At 47.6% G+C, this 20,459-nt stretch overlaps 1 protein-coding gene across 1 annotated transcript; it reads left to right on the forward strand.

Moving 5' to 3' along the window:
- Positions 1 to 217: 217 nt before the first annotated feature.
- Positions 218 to 19,897, forward strand: RETSAT (retinol saturase). The gene is made up of 11 exons (XM_001379774.4): positions 218 to 398; positions 5,572 to 5,754; positions 6,915 to 7,156; positions 13,280 to 13,481; positions 14,196 to 14,393; positions 14,887 to 15,006; positions 17,217 to 17,355; positions 18,023 to 18,132; positions 18,216 to 18,382; positions 18,647 to 18,806; positions 19,606 to 19,897. The coding sequence occupies exons 1-11, from the start codon at positions 218 to 220 to the stop codon at positions 19,749 to 19,751; spliced, it is 1,848 nt and encodes a 615-aa protein (XP_001379811.2). The 3' UTR covers positions 19,752 to 19,897.
- The last annotated feature ends 562 nt before the right edge of the window (positions 19,898 to 20,459 follow it).

The following is a 20,459-nucleotide window of genomic DNA, read 5'->3' on the forward strand; positions in this document are numbered from 1 at the left end:
TTCGTGGTCCCGGGCTCCACAGGCTCTCTGCCCTCTCTCCGGAACTACATTTCCCGGCAGGCTGTGCAATCCCCTCGTCCGGCTCAGAGCGGAGGGAAGTCTCAAAGGGCAAAGTTGTAGTTCATGGCTCCGGACTCCGCCGGCTCGTTGCCCGCCCTAATGGGGCGGGGCAAGGTCCATGGACTGACCCTTCTCTTCATTTTTCAGAAGCGACAACATGTTCTGGACGTGGGTAGCCCTAGCTCTGGTGTTGGCTGCAGGGATTGCTCGGCTCGTGGCCTGGAGCCGAAGGTTCATCCTGGGCAGTGGCGGCCCTAGTCCCTTCGATAAGGACGCGAGACGGCCCCCGGAGGCGCTCGTCACTGAGCGGGAGGTCAGGAAAGGTGTTCTCAAGCAAGGTGCGCATGCTCTGGGGGAGCCTCAGTTTCCTTCTGCCTGGGTGGGGGCTTTGCTCGCGGTCCTAGACTGGGGCTTCCGACAGATAGGGGAGATCTCTGGCTCACCCCGTCCGTGTCCCGCGGGGAGCTGCTGCAGGGTCCAGCCCTGAGTGTGTGGGCATCACCCGCGGGACCCTGGCTTAGACACCTCCAGGTGCTAAGTCCTGGAGCTCCTCACAGCGAAGCGCCGTAGGCGAGGCTGCGACCCGTATCCCATGTGATTAGTTAATGGTTTTTCTCTACCCTGGGCGGCTCTTCTTGATCCCTTTATGGATATGCTTGTCAGAGACACCTGAGAGATTTTCTGTTTCCTTTTCCAGCCTGTTATACAAACAAGGAAACTGAGGCAAGCAGGATTAAGTGACTTTCCAGGATCACACAGCTAGGAAGGGTCTGAGGCTAGATTTGAACTGGGGACCTCATGTCCCCAGGTCTGTCTCTATCCACTGTGCCACCTATCTGTACTTACTTTCCTCCATTAAAAACAAACTAAAACTCCTGTAACCATTATGCACAGTCAAGTAAAATTTATACCCACGTTGTGGGGGGAAAAAAAGGGTACTCAACTATTACTGAAACAGTTCCCTCTGCCAGGGAGTGGGTCCCCTGGAGTCCTGCCTGGCCATTGCATTCATCTGAGTTCTTAGTCTTTCCAAGTTGTCTTGACAATGGTGTTACATAAAGGGCTTTGCTGCTTCTGCTTTCAGCACCATGCTTCATTTCAGTCAAGAATTCCCAGGCTTCTGTTGCATTTACAGCCTTTGATTTTTCCAGCCATTTCCCTATTGATGGAAGTTGCCAGTTCTTTACTACCACAAAAAAGAGCTGATAGAAATATTTTTTGTCATTGAGAGCCCTTTACCCTTTCTTTGACCTTTTTTGTTTGTTTGTTTGTTTTGCCTAGTGGAATGTTCAGAATTAGGGAAGACTTTGGGCAAAGTTCTGAATTACCTTACAGAATAAGTCTGGGACAATCCAACATTGGTCGTTTTTCTTTTTTTGTTAACTTTGCTGCTCTGACGGAGGTGAAGTGAAACCATTTGGGTTTGTTCCTTAGGAAACTCTGTTTTCTCAATTTATCAATTCAGAATGGCTATTATTATAAATTTGAATTTCTTACATATCTTGAAAATGAAATTTTTATCAGTAAAACTTGTTACAAAGATCCCCCCCCCCCATTTATATTGGTTTTGTTTGTACAAAACCTTTAAAATTTTAGGTAATGAAAATTGTCTTTTTTATCTACCATGATGATCCTCTCTAGCCCATATTTGGTCATGAGTTCCTCCCTATCCAGGGATCCAAAAAGTAATTTCTTCTTTACTCCTCTAAGTTATTTATTATGCCATTTTTTTCTTTCTTTTTAAATCCTTTCCTTCTGTCTTAGTACAGAAGAGTTGCCAGGGCTAGGCAATTGGGGTTAAATGAGTTACCCAGGGACGCATAGCTAGGAAGTAACTGAGGCCAGATTTGGCCATTCTTAATGTCTAAGTTAATTGTTGCCCAATCCTCCAAAACCTCTCCTGGAAGGAATTGACCACCTTCTCCTGGAAACTCTCTTCTCTCAGTTGTTGTGGCATTGCTATCTTGGTTCTCTTCCTATCTATCTGATTATTCCTTTTCCATCTCTCTCTGGATCTTCATTCCTAACATACCTGTTCTGCCTTGGATTCAATGATCACCTCTATGAAGAGGAATCCTAGACGTCTCCAGCCAGCCCTAGTCTCCTGCCCCCTAATCCAACATCAGGAACTGTTTATTAGAAGTTTCAAGTAGGACATGGGCATCTTGACTCCAACACATCTAAAATGGGCCTCATTCTCTTCCTGTCCACATCACCCCTCTTTTGAGCTTCCCCACTTCTTTAGAAAGTCACCATCCAATTCCCAGTCACCTAGGCCTGCATCCACAGTATCATCCTTGATTTAATCATCATATTTATTCAATCAGTTCTCCAGTCTGTTAACTCTTACACACCAGAGAGGAACAGTTATCCTGAACCCCTGAAAATCAAATCAGCAGATGTGTTTGTTTTCTTTAAAAGAAACATGTGGGACTTTAGAGTAGAGCCAATTGGAGGGGAGAAAGAGGAGGAGGGTTTTAGAGTGTTTCCAGAAAGAGGAAATGGGGTCTCTGGGATTGGGCCACCAGGGAGAAACTTCTGCCCAGCCACAGAAAGGTAAAGCCTTATGTAACTCTGATATCATGGAAGAAGATAGCCTTGCTTTATCTGCCTCTGTTATTTGCAGGGCCTGGATGATGTGTTTGGGCAATCTAAATTATTCTTGTATAAGAACATTGCAGAGATGATTCCAGGGCAAGGGTCATTGTTTCATGTGGATACTGCTGATGTCCCTAAGCAATTCCATACAAAGTCATTAGCAATCTTTTTAACCCTTGACAGGTCTTATTTTTCTCCTCACCTCATCTCTTCTCTGATTCTTCTTCTCTCTACTCTAGCCTTCACCCTTGTTTGGACCATTATTACCCAGTTTCTCCCTTCCCTGCTATCAGAATGACTTGGGACTTTTTGTTTTTGATAAAGATGAAGAGATTTAGGGCAGAGTGAACCCTGACCCACTTGAAAAGATTAAGGGAGGCCAGCAAGCTTTTGCAGCCAAGTTGGACTCTAAGAGGCCAAATGTGTCAGTGTGTTCAGGGTTGAAGGAAAGACTTCAGCTGTTGTAATGAGGGAATAGTTGAGGTCCACCTCCTCAGTGGCTCTCTATAATCAGAGAAGTCTCAGGATATCCAGGTGAGGGCCAGAATGGGAGCTCCCAAGGGGTATATGTTAAAGATGAAGAGATTTAGGACAGGGTGAACCCTGATCCACTTGAAAAGATTAAGGGAGGCCAGCAAGCGTTTGTAGCCAAGTTGGACTCCAAGAGGCCAAATGTGTCAGTGTGTTCAGGGTTGAAGGAAAGACTTCAGCTGTTGTAATGAGGGAATAGTTGAGGTCCACCTCCTCAGTGGCTCTCTATAATCAGAGAAGTCTCAGGATATCCAGGTGAGGGCCAGAATGGGAGCTCCCAAGGGGTATAAATAGCTGTTGGAGAGGGATCTCTCTCTCTTTCTCTTTTGTACCTGTTCAGATTGTAGAGGGAGTCAGCCAAACAGTTTAGGATGTCTTAAGCAGTCAATTAACAAATTAACTTAAAATCAAGAAATATAGCCTCCTGAGAATTTCATTCATTACGTTCCTGACTCCCTCATTGGAAAAGACCCTGCTGGTGGGGATGATTGAAGGCAAAAGGAAAAGGGGGCAACAGAGGATGAGATGGATAGATGGTGTCATAGCTGTGCTGTGATAGTCCAGGCTCCAGATGTACCCCTGTGCTTACAAGTTGTCTTCCCCTTTAAACTAGAAGCTTCTCCAAGGCAGGAGTGGCATTTCTTTATATCCCTGGTGGCCGGCAGAAGAGCTGGCACGTAGAAGCCTTTAATTGATGTTTTTTGATCCATCCATGGACTGCTTTCAAGCCTCATCTCTATGTCAGGATGGTCCAGACAAAGAAACCAGGACCTCTAGGCCCAGTCTACTGTGAGGCCTTGGGGATAGGATGAAGAGGAGGTATGGGCTGCATGGGTCAGGGGATTTGGAAACTATTAAACACACACGGAGTGTGGCAGATATTTAGTCTAGAGAGAAGCCTGAAAGAGACAGGACACATCAAAGGCTCTGACTGGGAGGAGGGATCACACTTACTCTGGCCTCAGAGGGAAGAACCAGGAGCCTGGGCAGAATTTCCAAGTGGCAAATAGAGTTTGAGGTCAGGAAGACTTCCTAGCATTGCCTTCTCCAGTGTAGCCCTGGGAGGGCTCCTTCACTAGTGTTGTCCCAGGCTGAGTCATCACTTACTTATGTGGATTCTTGTTGCTGTGAGGTGGAGGAGGTGACCCTTGAGATCCTCGCCCCCTGTGAGGCTAGTTTAGCAGAAAGGATGCTGGATCTGGAACATGAGGCTCTGAAGCTTGGCCACCATGTGTATGTCCAGACCATCCCATCCCATGTGATATTCTGTTCAGGAAACATTTCCTCCAGTCTCCCTCGTGCCGGGCACTCTGCCTTTTCTCTGCTCCGCCACTGACCCTTGTTACAAAGTTGAAATTTTGAAAAAAAAAATTTTTCCAATATGGCTGCCCAACATGGCCACCAAGAGCATGTGTTAATGGCCCTTTAATGTTTTTAAATGTTCCACAGCTATCCCAGAGTCTTGGAATTCCGCTGGCCTCCCCTTCTGGACTATACCACTTTCACAGGGTCTTTAGAATGTTCCACTCTAACTGCCTTATCTCTATACACCCCTTATAAAATCACTAGGAAAACCATAAAATTTAGGTTTTACAACTTAGCTGACTCGCCAACTGAAATAGTCCAATAGGATTGAAGGGGTTTTAGGGAAGAAACATAAAAGGAACATATAAATATTTTGATTTTATTCAACAAGGAAAGGGAAGGTAAAAAAGGAAGGAGGGGAAAGGGAGAGATCTTACTTATTTTACCCTCTAAATTATAAGCTATCTTACTTCTAAGGACATTAAAGGTAAAGTCTTTAGGGATTTGTAATCTTACAACAGAGTCTTTTGGTGGGCAAAGTCCAAAAACCCCAAGAGAAATATCCAAAGGTGGTCTGTTCTATCTGTCCTGTAGAAGAATGAAGACTGCCTTCTTCTCCACAGCCAAAGATATTCCCAGGCTTATCATTTGAATGATGGTTTCTCAGGCTGCTCCAACCGCCTTCATCCAGGTCCAGAGAGATTGTCAGTTGCTTAACTGTTTCTCCGGGATTCTATTCCACCAGCTCCAGGGAAAATTCTAATCCCATGCCCTGTCAGTCACTCTTATGTGCTAAGTCTTATTTCCTGTTGTAACACCCTCCATTGCTGGGCTCCAGGTCCTGACCTCCCTCGGGCCACCTGTGGTCTGTAAGTCAGGTCCTCTCGGGCCACAGTAACATTTCCACTGGAGCAGGCTGTGCCCATTCATATGACATCCTTGGAGACCGAGGTTAAGCCCTGCTCGTATCGGGCTCTTCAGTGAGCGAGGCCAGACAAGCTTGGTGTTCGTGGTCCGCATCCCGCTTCTCCAGGCCCGTCTCGGAAGCTGACCCGGAGCCCTCTCTTGGTTTTGCAGCTTTCTCTGCCAGCCACGTGCCAAACCAGTTGGATGCAGTGGTGATCGGGAGCGGCATCGGGGGCCTGGCGACGGCGGCCCTCCTCGCCAAAGTGGGCAAGAAGGTCCTGGTGCTGGAGCAGCACACCAAGGCCGGTGGTTGCTGCCATACCTTTGGCCAGGATGGTCTGGAATTTGACACAGGTAAAGCAGGTTGGGGAAACCCAGCATCCTCAGTCTCAGGATGCTTGAGGGTGGCAGCCCAGGGTAGGGGACAGAAGGCTGAACTTGGTGTCCAAAAGCTGGACTCTGTCTCCTCCCTGAGCCTCAGTGTCCTCATCTATAGAGTGGGGAAGATTGGACTGGTGGCTCCAGACCAATGCTACACTTCTGCTGCTGTGGCACTGGCTGACCTGGGTCAGGAAGGAGGAGAGCCTCAGCTGACCCTAGGCAAGTCCCTGGCCTTCCAGGGTCCTTGGTTTGAGCAAGAAGCCACACAGGGAGCGAATGTGCTTAGAGGAGAGTCTGTCATCACTTCTGGGTCACATTGGTCAATGAGCCTGTTTTAGCTGCAGCTCTGGGCCAGGCTTGGTGTTGAGTGTGGGGGACACGAATATGACCAAAAAGACAATCCCTGACCTCAGAAAGCTTATGTTCTAAAGGGAAAGGACTGGAGGCACAGTGGGGCGGGGGCGCTCTCTCAAAGTGGAAGAGCTCACTAGTGGAAGAAAAAAGTTGCAGGGTTGTGGGGGGAAGACCAGCTGGACAATAGTGGCAGAACCTGAAGAGTCAGAAAAAAAATCAAAAGCAAGCATTATGTGTGCTAAGAGCTTCAAAATTATATTATCTCATGGGATCCTCAAAAGAACCTGAGATGTTCTGAGATGAGATAAGGAAACTGAGATAAATGACTTGCCCAGGGTCACACAGGTAAGAAGTGGTTGAGACAGGATTTGAATTCCAGCCTTCCTGACTCCAGATCTGACATTCTGTCCACTGAGCTGCCCCGGGAAGTATGGCTAGTCTTGGGATTTGCTGTTATCAAAGACTGAGCCCAGGATCCATCTATATAAAGAGAACTTTGGGAACTTCCATCCACCTTTGTGTGATTTTCTTCTTTCTATGCTTCCCTGGGTACACCTGCTTGGCATCATACCCATTCCCTGTATGTCAAGGAAGCTCATCCCCGAGGGGAGAGGAGAGAAGATACATGCAGGCTAGGCACCACACGGTCAGGTTACTTATAGGAACGTTGTCTACCCTTCCAATAAACTTTATTTAAAAAAAAAAAAAAATATATATATATATATATATATATGGGTAGAAATATTATTTTAGTTCTTACACTTGCCACTGTTTGACAGGAATCCACTACGTGGGGCAGTTGAAAAAGGGCAGCTATAGCCGCTTCCTCCTGGACCAGATCACGGAGGGGCAGCTGGACTGGGCTCCCTTGGACTCTCCCTTTGACATCTTGGTGTTAGATGGACCCAATGGCAGAAGGGAATTCCCCATGTACTCTGGGGAGAAAGCCTTTGTCCAGGGCCTCAAGGAAAAGTTCCCTGACGAAGAAGCTGCCATCGACAAGTACATGAAGATGGTGAAGGTAAGACTGAGGTTACCTGACACGTTTCCTCCCCTCCTGTGTAGAGCCAGGAAGGACCAACATTTACATCTGGGGGAGGGAGTAGATCTGAGGAGGGACAGAGGGCCCACCTGCTTCTCATGAGGTGAGATGGGTCTGGTCAGGTCCTCAGGTACCCTTGCCTCAGGGACTTCCTCCTTCTGAGCATTGAAGCTCTTTTAAGATACAAGTCCCTGGCCTGGCAGAGCGGGCACTTAAGGCGTGAGTTAGCCTGTAGCAAAACCTCTGAGCTGTGGCTTAATAGAAGAGCTCCAGCCACCTAATGGGATCTCAGAAAGGGGAGGAGGGAAGGAAGGCTCAGGACAGACTGGAGAAGCTGATATCTGTGGGATATCGTGGTGGTGGAATGGGAGAGTGGCAGGGTATTGGACCAGTGGCAGGGGGGAGAGTTAAGGGGAGAGGAGCCCAAAAGCAGTGGAGGCGAAACCCCCTAATAAAACTCCAACACTAACTCATATCCCCCTGGGCAGAGCAGGGCATGGCTTAGGCCACTGTGTTCACCTGGAAAGAGCATTGCCCAGGGAGGTTCCCCGCCCCCTTGTAAACATTATTTTATTTGGTCATTTTCAAACATTATTCATTAGAAATAAAGCTCATTTTCTTTTCCTCCCCACCCCCACCCCTCCCATAGGCTACGTGTGATTCCTCTGGGTATCACTTGTATCCTCAATCTGAATTCATTTCCATGTTGTTGGTATTTGCTTTAGGGTATTCATTTAGAGTCTCTCCTCAATCATATCCCCTCCATCCCTGTAGTCAAGCAGTTGCTTTTCCTCAGTGTTTTGACTCCCACAGTTTGTCCTCTGCTTGTGGGTAGTGTTTTTTCTCCTAGATCCCTGCAGATTATTCAGGATCTCTGCATTGCCACTAATGGAGAAGTCCATTACCTTCGATTGTACCACAGTGTGTCAGTCTCTGTGTACAATGTTCTCCTGGTTCTGCTCCTTTCACTCTGCATCACCTCCTGGAGGTTATTCCAGTCTCCATGGAATTCCTCCACTTTATTATTCCTTTGAGCACAATAGTATTCCATCACCACATATACCACAATTTGTTCAGCCATTCCCCAATGGAAGGGCATCTCCTCATTTTCCAATTTTTTGCCACCAGAAAGAGCGCAGCTATGAATATTCTTGTACAAGTCTTTTTGTCCATTATCTCTTTGGGGTACAAACCCAGCAGTGCTATGGCTGGATCAAAGGGCAGACAGTCTTTTGTCGCCCTTTGGGCATAGTTCCAAATTGCTCTCCAAAATGGTTGGATCATTTCACAACTCCACCAGCAGTGAATTAGTGTCCCTACTTTGCCACATCCCCTCCAGCATTCACTACTTTCCTCTGCTGTCATGTTAGCCAATCTGCTAGGTGTGAGGTGATACCTCAGAGTTGTTTTGATTTGCATCTCTCTGATTATAAGAGATGTAGAACACTTCTTCCTGTGCTTATTAATGGTTTTGATTTCTTTGGCTGAGAACTGCCTATTCGTGTCCCTTACCCATTTTTCAATTGGAGAATGGCTTGATTTTTTGTACAACTGGTTTAGCTCTTTATAAATATGAGTAATTAGACCTTTGTCAGAGGTTTTTGTTATGAAGATTATTTCCCAATTTGTTGCTTCCCTTCTGATTTTGGTTACATTGGTTTTGTTTGTACAAAACCTTTTTAATTTGATGTAGTCAAAATTATTTATTTTACATTTTGTGTCTCTTTCTAAGTCCTGCTTGGTTTTAAAATCTTTCCCTTCCCAAAGGTCTGACATGTATACTATTCTGTGTTCACCTAATTTACTTATAGTTTCCTTCTTTATGTTCAAGTCATTCACCCATTCTGAGTTGATCTTGGTGTAGGGTGTGAGGTATTGATCCAAACCTAATCTCTCCCACACTTTCTTCCAATTTTCCCAGAAGTTTTTGTCAAATAGTGGATTTTTGTCCCAAAAGCTGGGATCTTTGGGCTTGTCATAGACTGTCTTGCTGAGGTCATTTACCCCAAGTCTATTCCACTGATCCTCCTTTCTGTCTCTTAGCCAGTTCCAAATTGTTTTGATGACCATTGCTTTATAGGATAGTTTGAGATCTGGGACTGCAAGACCACCTTCCTTTGTATTTTTTTTTTCATGATTTCCCTGGATATCCTTGATCCTTTGTTCTTCCAAATGAACTTTGTTATGTTTTTTTCTAATTCAGTAAAAAAGTTTTTTGGAAGTTTAATGTGTATGGCACTAAATAGATAGATAAGTTTGGGTAGGATGGTCATTTTTATTATATTAGCTCATCCTACCCATGAGCAGTTAATGTTTTTCCAATTGCTCAAGTCTAGTTTTAGTTGTGTGGAGAGTGTTTTGTAGTTGTGTTCATATAGTTCCTGTATTTGTCTTGGCAGATAGATTCCTAAGTATTTTATTTTGTCTAAGGTGATTTTGAATGGGATTTCTCTTTCTAATTCTTGCCGCTGAGATGTGTTGGAGATATATAGAAATGTTGATGACTTATGCGGATTTATTTTGTATCCTGCAACTTTGCTAAAGTTGTTGATTATTTCCACTAGCTTTTTATTGATTCTCTAGTATTCTTTAAGTAGACCATCATATCATCTGCAAAGAGTGATAGCTTGGTCTCCTCATTGCCTATTTTAATACCTTCAATTTCTTTATCTTCTCTAATTGCTACTGCTAGTGTTTCTAGTACAATGTTAAATAATAGAGGTGATAATGGGCATCCTTGTTTCACTACTGATCTTATTGGGAATGCGTCTAGTTTTAGTTGTGTGGAGAGTGTTTTGTAGTTGTGTTCATATAGTTCCTGTGTTTGTCTCGGGAGGTAGATTCCTAGGTATTTTATTTTGTCTAAGGTGATTTTGAATGGGATTTCTCTTTCCAGTTCTTGCTGCTGAGCTGTGTTGGAGATATATAGAAATGCTGATGACTTATGTGGGTTTATTTTGTATCCTGCAACTTTGCTAAAGTTGTTGATTATTTCAATTAGCTTTTTGGTTGAATCTCTAGGATTCTTTAAGTAGACCATCATGTCATCTGCAAAGAGCGATAACTTGGTCTCCTCCTTGCCTATTTTGATGCCTTCAATTTCTTTTTCTTCTCTAATTGCTACTGCTAATGTTTCTAGTACAATGTCAAATAGTAGAGGTGATAATGGGCATCCTTGTTTCACTCCTGATCTTATTGGGAATGCATCTAGTTTATCCCCATTGCAGATGATATTAGCTGATGGTTTTAGGTATATACTGTTTATTATTTTTATGAATGACCCTGCTATTCCTATGCTTTCTAGTGTTTTTAATAGGAATGGGTGCCCAAGGGAGGTTTTGATGAGCCATTTTTTCCAAATGGCAAAGCAAGACAACCAACACTGACTGAATGCTGACTGCTCCAGAGACTCTCCTGAGCACTGGGGAGGTCACACAAAGACGAGCTCTAGGAGCTCACTCTCCTGAGGGTAGAAGTCAGCACCTACAGGGAAGCAATGTGAAGGTGGAGGGAAGAGGGGGTCAGGAGCACAGTTGGGAGAGGAGTTCCTCCAGGAGGTGCCCACCCTTGAGAAAAGGGGCCTTGTGGCAGAGTGGGGTTCCAGAGGGAAAAGGAAGGTTGGGGAAGTAGAGTCTGGAGAATCAGGCATGTGTCCCCCAGCAGAGTTTCTAAATCTCTTTGTACTAGTCACCTCTCCCAGGGCTTCCCACTGTCTCTCTCTCTCCTCTGCCCAGTGAGCCAATCCCAGCCTGTGCTGTACCTGTCCTTATGACTTCTGTGTCCTGGTGGTGGTTGTGGCCATTGGACCATCCTGCCCTGTTCCTTTGCCTTCCCTCTGCCGTGCTTCACATGGGTTTTGCCATTTGCCTATATTCCTTGCATTTGTTGTTTTGTGTGGCCCAGCAGGATCCATTCTGTTCGGGTGCCATCTTTCCTGTGCCTAGGGGATTTTCTAATTGCTATAATAGTGAATATAATTTTTGAGAGTTACAAATAACATTTTCCATATATTAATATAAACAATTTGATCTTATTGAAGCCCTTAAAGAAGAAAGTTTGAATAAAAAAACATTTTCCCCCTTTCCCTCTTTTTCTTATTTACCTTTTCATGTTTCTCTTGATCTTTGTGTTTGGATATCTAACTTTCCACTTAGTTCTGGTCTTTTCTTTACATATATTTGGAAATCTTCTATTTTATTGAATGCCCATACTTTCCCCTGGAAGTATATGGTCAGTTTTAATGGGTAGGTGATCCTTGGTTGAAGACCAAATTCTCTTGCCTTTCTGAATATCATATTCCAAGCCTTGCAGTCCTTTATTATGGAAGCTGCCTGTAAAAATAAATCTCTAATAAAAATATTATATTTTACAGAGGTTTATTAAAGATCATTAGAAATCAAAGAATAAAGAAAATACAAAATAAAAACCACAGACCCGTGGCTGGTTAGCCATTTTTAGCCATCCCCACTCACCACCATCACTGCTGATTCTACATCAGAGAGATGGAGCCTCCAAAGCCCACGCCCTTTATCCTCTGTCTACAGGAAGTATGTAATGACAGGAAGTCAGTGGGCTCTTGGGATATGTAGTTCTTTTTTAGGATAACAGATTTTCAATCATACATGCCAGATTTTGTATAATCCTGATTGGTGCTCCTTGATATCGGAATTGTCTCTTTTTGGCTTCTTGTAAAATTCTCTCCTTAGCTTGGAAGCTCTTGAATTTGGCAATTATATTCCTGGGGGTTTTCTTTTGAGGATTTAGTGTAGAGAGTGTTCTATGCCCATTTTGTCTTTCATGTCTATTTTGCCCCCTTGTTCAAGAACATCAAAGCAGTTTTCTTGGATAATTTCTTGTAGTATGATATCAATATTTCTGTTTTTTCTGGGTTTTCAAGTAGACCAACGATTCTCAAATTGTCTCTTCAAGACCAGTTTTCCTGATCTGTCATCTTGTCTTGTTTTCTTCTATTTTGTCAGTCTTGACTTTGCTTTATTAATTCTTGCTGTTTTGCAAGATCATCGGCTTCCAATTGCCTAATTCTGGCCTTTAAGGACTAGTTTTCCACTATAATCTTTTGATTTTCCTTTTCGATTTGGTCTATCCTGCTTTTTGTGGCTTCCAGCTCCAATTGGGAGTTCCTATCCTATAAACTGTTATTTTCTTTTTGAACTGTTTCCCACTTTTCTTGCCAAAATCCTTCCATCTATTTGATAAGCTCTGATTTAAATTCTTCAAGAGCTTGTGATAAATTTCCATTTTTTTTGGAAGGTTTGGATGCATTTATTTGTATGTCCTCTTCTGCTATTTCCTCTGTAGTCTGAATTTTTCCTCCATAAAAATTATCCAGGGTCAGTGCCTTCTTCTTGTTCTTCTTGGTGTTGGGAAGTTATTTTTCCTGGGTATTGTTTGCCATCACTATGGTAGTTTTTCCTTCCCTTTCCAGTCAGAAGTCTGAGTGAGGAGAGCAGGCTCCCTGTGTATGGAGCTGAGGAGCATGGTTTTTGCCTGAGGCCACCTCTCAAGTCACTGCAGCTTCTACTGTTTACTTCCCTTCTCTGTGCTATCTCTGAGTGGGCATCCAAGGTCTGCACTCTTCAGCCTGCTGGGGTCTCAGGTCTAGCTGCTCTCAGGGGTAGTTAGGTCTTTGGTGGTCTTAGTCAGCTGCCAAGGACCTAGAGGTGCCCCTTGCTCACTCACTGATTCTAGTGCACGTGCTCTGACTCTGGCTCTGTAGGTGGGGTGGAGGTGGATTGATTAGCTTGTGTTTTGGTAGAAGCTATTTCACCTCCTTATAGTATGGAAATGCCCAAATCGCACATACCTTCAATGCTGCGCCCTACTGTAGAATCCCTTCATTCATATGAATTTGGTTTTTTTTGGCCTTTTGAGGTAGTCCATATTGGTAGGTGGTGGGAAGAGGAAGAGTCCTGGGTCTACATTGCCACCATGTTTATCCGGAAGTCCGGGGATCTTACCAAGAGCATCCCATGACTATTGCTGCCTGGAGCTTGGCCTGTGTCCCAGGCCTCAGCTCTTTGGATTGTCCTGTCAGAGACCCAAACAAACTTCGCTCTCCCTGGCTTCCTTTTCTTTTCCCAGGAGGTAACAAAAAGAACCTCTCACATGATCATGCTGAAGATCATCCCTTTGCCTTTGGTGAAGCTGCTGGACAAGTTGGGGGTGCTGACCTTTTTCTCCCCTTTCTTGAGAGCCTCCACCCAGAGCTTAGAGGAGGTACTCAACCAGCTGCCTGCGTCCCCAGACCTCAAAGCTGTGCTCAGCTACATCTACCCCACCTACGGTAGGGACTGTGGGTTCTGGGCACCCAGAGTAGTGAAGGGAGCAGCCAGGGGTGAGGGGTGGGTGGTGGCAGGCGCAGGCGGACTGCTGCTCTCTTTAGTCTCCATGTTTTGCTGGATATAGGGGAAAGAGTGGATTATACCTTGGTCCTAAAGAGCTTTTTAACAAAAGGGCTGGTTGTTAGTAGGCTGCTGGGTGGCCTAGTCAATAACGCACTAGACCTAGAGTCAGGAAGACCTCAGTCTAAATCTGGCCTCACACATTTATTACCTCTGTGACGCTGAGCAGGCCACTGAACCTCGACTTTCTCAGCTGTAAAATGGGAGTCACAATAGCCCCCACTTCCTAGGGCTATTGTGAGAAACAAGAGCTAAGTACAACACTTGGCACATGGCAGCTGCCATCTGAATTCTAGCTCTCACTGTTGTCACTCAACCCTGTGGAAGTTCCCTTGGTTCCATGCCCTGGCTCTCTTGCTGTCCTGTGAGCTGTGGCCGCCACCTTCTAATGCAGTCATGAGGGGGCCTCTCCCATTGCTCCAGAGAGCTCAAGTTCCCTGGTTTGGTTACTGGCAAGGCTCCCTGACAGATTAGGAATTGGAGAAGATTCTGGTTCTAGAGGTGAACCGAGGAAGCTGGCTTTGGAAGGGATCCTCATCCTGGCCTGGGAGAGGTGAATGCCACGCCAGAACACTCCTCTTTCTGCTCTCCCGCAGGTGTGACCCCCAAGAATGCCAGTTTCTCTATGCACGCCATACTTGTCAACCACTACAAGAATGGAGCGTATTACCCTCGTGGAGGCTCCAGTGAAATCGCTTTTCACATTATCCCAGTGATCCAGCGGGCTGGGGGTGCAGTCCTTACCAGGGCAAAGGTGGAGAGTGTGCTCCTGGATTCTGCTGGAAGAGCCTGTGGTGAGCGTTGGGGGGCACATCATTAGAGCTGGGGGGTGGGAGAAAACGAGGCAAGGAAGGAAGACTGGACAGAGGCTCCAAGGGGGCAGTGATGGGGTGTGGAGCTGGCTGCCATGTGGGCCCTGAACGCTGGGATCTACAGCTGAGATGGGGGGCTGGGAAGCATGGTGATGGTGGGCCATATCAGAGAGCACGACTCCCCCAGTCCCTCATTGGTGAAATATTTAGTGAAGGTTTCCTGTATGCCAAGATCCTCTGCTGAGTGCTGTGGAGACTACCAGGGTGAATAGAGCACAGGCCTGCCTACAGGGAACAGAGAAAGACAGTCGTGTTATCAACAAGCAGTTTTTAACGTCTGCTCTGTGCCAGGCACCGCTGAAATCATCCTTACTCTGCGAGAGCTTACACATACATGAAAAGGGCTCGGGGCCAGCACCCGCCTTCTTTCCTGTCTGTGCTGTCCAGGCCTCATCCAGGCCCCTCTGTTCCACAGGTGTCAGTGTGAAGAAGGGCCATGATCTGGTGAACGTCTTTGCCCCCATTGTGATCTCCAGCGCGGGAATATTTAACACTTACGAGCGCTTGCTGCCTGAGAGGGCCCGCTGTTTATCAGGTAGAAGCCACCTGGCGTCCTGCTTCACTTGCAGCTGAACCTCTGCCCTTGCCTAGCCAGGACAGCTCTGCAGCCCCCTCCTCCAGGAGGACCCGTCACTGCCTCCCTCCTGCCTTCTGCCAGGGCTTAACAAATGCTTGTTTTCCTTCCCCTAAACCAAAAAAGGAAGACAGAAGGAATAAGTTGCTGTTCATCTACCAAATGGACCACCATAAAGAGAAGGGGTAATAAAGGAAGAAGAGTATTAGAGCAATTCCCAGAAATTCATATCCAAGAAAGGAACCAACAATAAAAGCCCTGGCCTGAGACATCTTTCCCTAAATGCCCAAATAATAGTCATGAGCAAAGGAAGCAAATGCATCCTCCTGGGCATCACTGCCAGGCTAGGATGGAATCTGTGACTCCAGGCACTGTGTGCAGCCCCCACAACTCCCCTTCCCAGCCATACACAACTGCCAGTCAGATCCCCCCGAGGCTGGACCCCTGTGGGCAAGGATAATCTGCTTCAAAGCGTTTCTCGGTGATTTGCATTCTTCCATGAGTCCTATCCACAGCCCAGCCCAGGATCTGTTCTAAGCCTGTTCTCCATCCCCCATTGATGGCTCCTTTATTCCCATCCTCCTGGCCCCCAGCTCAGAAATGATGTGCCCAGTCCCCTGTGCTCTCTGGAGGTTCTCCCCTTCCCCTTCTTCCATCCTCTTGTCCTCATCGAATCCTGGCTCCCTCCTGACGACCCACCTTTCCCGCCCTGGTTAGACTCTCCCTCCTTCCACGGTGCTCACCCACTGATCTCAGCAGGGAAGCTGGATTACTTCTTGCTCCCCACTGCCACGCCCAGCTCTCCCTCTCCGTAACCTTTTGTTCCTTCAAGGGTCCGAGTCCAGATCTGGCACAGCTTGTGGCAAGTGTGTTCTGTCTCTGGCCAGGAGCATCATTTCCATATTTTCAGCCACAACCCAGATATTCAAATTGAGACTTCAGACACCAATCTCTTAAGCTGTTGACTTCCCAAATGTCTCTCTCTTCTGAGCTCTTTCCCTACAGTCAGCAGCAGGGGTGAAAACATCTGGATCATTTTAGCCTTCAGTTTCTTTGCAGAATGAAACTTACTTTTATAATTTACTTTTATTAAGTATTTTTTTAAACCTTTACCTTTGGTCTTAGAATCAATGCTAAGTTTCAGTTACAAAGCAGGAGAGCAGTAAGGACTAGGCAGTTGGGGATAAGTGACTTGCCCAGGGTCACACAACTAGGAAATGTCTGAGACCAACTTTGGTTTTATTAAGTTTTATGAAGTGCTGTCAGATAGAAATAAAAACTGCTCTCAAGGAGCCCATAGTCTCATTAGAGAAACAGCATGTGAGAGTTCACATGCAGGGAGATACCACAGTTTTAGGACTAGGCAGGTCAGATGACAGCACCTGTAGGAATGGAAGGACTCAGAGCAGGGCAGATGGTCAGCCCTGGGGCAGTAGCAGACAGTCAGACCTAGTAGGCATCTGCCTTACTGGAATGGTCACAGCTGGTGACACCTAGCTGATCCAGATGGCATGAGTAGCCATGCCACTCTTCCTGCCCGGCCAGCCTGAGGGGTGAGGGGAGGGAGAAAGGAGACAAGGAAGCAAATAGCCTCAGTGACCGCCGGCACAGATAAGACAATCTAAAGTTCTTTCTAGGCCCTTTGGGCCAGTTATCAGTTGTCCTCACTGTAGTCTTGACAAGTCTATAGTAGTGAGGTTGGGAAAGCCTGGGGAGGTTCTCCATCATCCATTGGATCCATGCCTGGGAAAGAGCAGAATTTTGTGGTCACCGACGACTTGGAGTCCTCATTTACCACTGAGAGCATAAACCATTCGCATCATTCTTGCTGGGAGGACCCGTGCCTGCTTCCCTCTCTGGGGAGAAGCTCCTATCTGGCGCTCAGCTCCTCTGTGTTACCTTCTTCTACCCTCTCATCGCTAGACGCAGGCAGCTCCAGATTCTGCCTCAGGACCCTTGACTTTTCCCGTGAAATCTTTTAGAAAGCAGGAATAGGATCTGGATCCACTCAAAAGAGGGAGTGAGGAGAGAGGCTGTCCCGTAGGCGAGAGGGCTGTGTTTCAACCACCAGACAGGCCCTTCAGGGTGGTGATTTTGGCCAGCCCCCTCCATAGGCACATACGTGAGCGCCAGTCAGCTGCCGAGTCCTGAGGCTCTGGTCCTCTCCGCAGGTATACAGTCACAGTTAGGAATGGTGCGTCATGGCTCGTCTGCACTTTGCATCTTCGTCTGCCTCCAGGGCTCCAAGAGTGACCTGGGGCTGGAAGCCAACAACTATTTTGTCTACTTTGACACAGACATGGACAAGGCGTAAGATCTAAAGGAGGCGTTGGGCCGGGAGGGCGGGGGGTCTGGATCCTCCTCCTCCAGGCAGGAAATCAGTCCCAAGTGACTCATGGGCCCATGGTCTCCACAGCCAGTTACTCTACAGTTCCTTCCTCCTGGAAGCTTCTGTATCTTTTTTATTTCTCCATGGAGAGGAGACATCTAAGCCAGCCTTCTCTTTCCTCAGTTGTTGGGATCAGTTATTGTCTGGCTTGATGGAGTCTCTGGCAGCATTTTCAAATCCAGGGAATCTGTCAGGCTCCCCTTCTACTAAACTGTCCTGTTTGGGGAGAATGATACCTGTCCCCTTCTTGGGAGAGACTTAAGAAAACACCTCACGGTGGGATCCTTCCCTCCTCCCTCCCTCTCTCCCTCCTTGTTCCTTCCTTCCCTCTCCCCTTCCTTCTTTCAGTCAATTCTAAGTAGCAGTTCCAAGGCAGGACAGTGGTATGAGCTAGGCAGTTGGGGTTAAGTGACTTGCCCAGGGTCACACACAGAGTGTCTGAGGCTTGGTTTGAACCTAGGACCTCCTGTATCTAGGCCTGGCACTATCCACTGGCCTACTTAGCTGCCCCAGAATTCTTGAAGCGTTCCGTTGATTCTGACTGTACGAGAAGCAGTCACGTGGCTGATCTCTTCTTTCCCCCCACAGGATGGAGAGGTACCTCTCCCTACCGAGGGACAAAGCTGTGGCCCACATCCCCTATTTCTTCATCACCTCGCCATCAGCCAAAGACCCAACATGGGAGGACAGGTTCCCAGGTGGGGCAGAGGCCATGGAAGAGGGCAAGGACGGGTAGGAGTGGGCCCAGCTCCAGGTAGAGTGACCAGAGTTGTCTCCTCAGACCGGTCCACACTGATTATGATGCTGCCTGCCCGCTATGAGTGGTTTGAGGAATGGCGGGATGAGCCCCAGGGCAAGAGGGGGCGTGACTACGAGGCCCTGAAAGACTCCTTCGTAGAAGCTTCCCTGCCTTTTTTGATGAAACTGCACCCTCAGTTGGAGGGAAAGGTACCGGAATGAAGAGACAGGGAGGAGAGGGTGAGGAAAGGGGACCGAGGGATGGAGAGGGAGGTGCGCCTGGGCTCTCTCTCGCCTTGTCTCCGGGCAGGGCAGGGTGGCCCCGGAGGAACGGCCTCGTGGGGAGTGGGGGGGAAAGACCCACAGGCTCCCCCTGCTGACTCACCTCGGAGTCGGTTAGCCTGGAGACAATGAAAGCAAAGAGGTGCTGGATCCTGAGGGCGTAAAGCTCAGCCGCCTTCCTTACCTTCTAAGGTGACCAGCATCTCAGCGGGCTCCCCACTGAGCAACCGGTTCTTCCTGGCTGCCCCTCGTGGAGAACTCTATGGGACTGACCATGACCTGAGTCGCCTGCAGCCTCGTGTCATGGCCACGATGCGGCCGCAGACCCCCATCCCCAACCTCTACCTCACAGGTAGGAGGATGTCTTCCACTGTTCCACTGTCCCTAATTCCCTTCCCATCATTCCATGCGCACGAGGGGCCCCCAAACCCCTTCGTCTCTCTTCAGGCCTTGTCTTTATAGGCATCGAGTAGCCTGGGTGGAATCCCGGGGAAGGCGGGGAGCTGCCTCCCAGGAAGCAGGAACGGCCCTCTGCGCACCCTTTAGCGTTGGTCTGTTGGCACTTGAGGGCCTCCTCCGTCTCTACCGAGTCACCGTTTTGCACCAACCTGACGAAAAGAAGGGATGTCGCCCAGTAGGTGGGGGCAGAGCTTAGACTAGAGCCGAGGCTCTCCTCCAAGCGCTTTGGCCCGGGCCGAGCTGTCACGTTACCTTGGGACGCCCACGTGAAAGGGGTCCCTTCTAATGTACCTCGCACGGGGCCATTCGATCTTCGGGCGGAGGCTGTACCGGGGAGAGCCTCCCATCGAGTACACATTGATCGAGTGCCTGCTCTGTGCCAGGCACTGTGGGGTGCGCGCGTCATTAGTAAAGAGAAAGGCAGCCCCTACCACAGTTTAAAGGGGGTGACCGAGGAGTGCCCAGGGTGGGAGCATCTGACTCCAGGGAGGGCAGCAGAGGCAGGTGGAGTGTGTGCGAGGCCAGTGTCTGCCCGCTCTATAAATGACAGCATTGGGTGAAATCCTTCATTCAGAAGGGAGCCGGGGTCCTTGGCAGCTTGTTGGTGACATGAGAAGTGATAAGCTTAGCCTGGGAGGGCCCCCCCATCATTAGGAGGTCTTGTCTGATGTGCTTTTGCTTTTGCCTTCCAGGGCAGGATGTGCTCACCTGTGGGTTTTTTGGAGCCCTCCATGGGGCTATGTTGTGCACCGGCACCATCCTGCAGCGGAACATGTACCAGGACCTTGTGCGGCTCCAGGCTCAGGGGTTAGCTGCCAGGCCCAAGAAGCTGAATTAGAACCGTTCGAGTGGATCCGCGATGTCAAGCCGGAGCGGGGAGATTTCAGGGCCCTGATTACCCAAGCTGCAATAGAACCCAATATCTACCATCGTGTGCCTTGTCGAAAGGAGTAGCCACTCAATAAATCATCAGTTTAACAGCAATTGTTGTTTTGACTTCTCGGGCATCCCTCCAAGGGCAGGTCGTGTGTTTTTTAATTATGGGCCTTTCCCTAAAGCTCTGCTAGCCATGCTTGGGGAACGGAACAGTGTTGTGAGCCCCACTTCTGTAATGTGGGGCTTTGACACTAGGTATAGAGCATACAGCAAGAACTGGCCAGAGTCATTTAGTGTTTGATAAATAAAGAGCCACGCTTTGGGGAGTGAGAACTCACGCTTTGACAGACATCACTGGGGAAACTGGAAAGCAATTTGCCCCAAACTACGCATGGACTAGCACCTCCTGCCCTATATCAAGGTAAGGTGGAAATAGGTACATGAGACACAAAGGATCAAGGGCTCCTCCTGGACAGGGACCAGAACCCAGCCCAGGAGAGCAGTGATCACACCTTTCTTCATATCCTACCATCTTGGAAGAACCCAAAATGGGATCTTCCAGTTCCTTTCTGCATCCTTATTCCTTTCACACTTACAAAGTCATTTCCAAGCCTGAACAGGTCCATCTCAGGGTGCTCATTTGCTGAAAGTCCAGTAGGAGCAAACACTG

This window comes from Monodelphis domestica, chromosome 1, assembly GCF_027887165.1.
Source record: "Monodelphis domestica isolate mMonDom1 chromosome 1, mMonDom1.pri, whole genome shotgun sequence".
NCBI classification, from domain to species: domain Eukaryota; kingdom Metazoa; phylum Chordata; class Mammalia; order Didelphimorphia; family Didelphidae; genus Monodelphis; species Monodelphis domestica.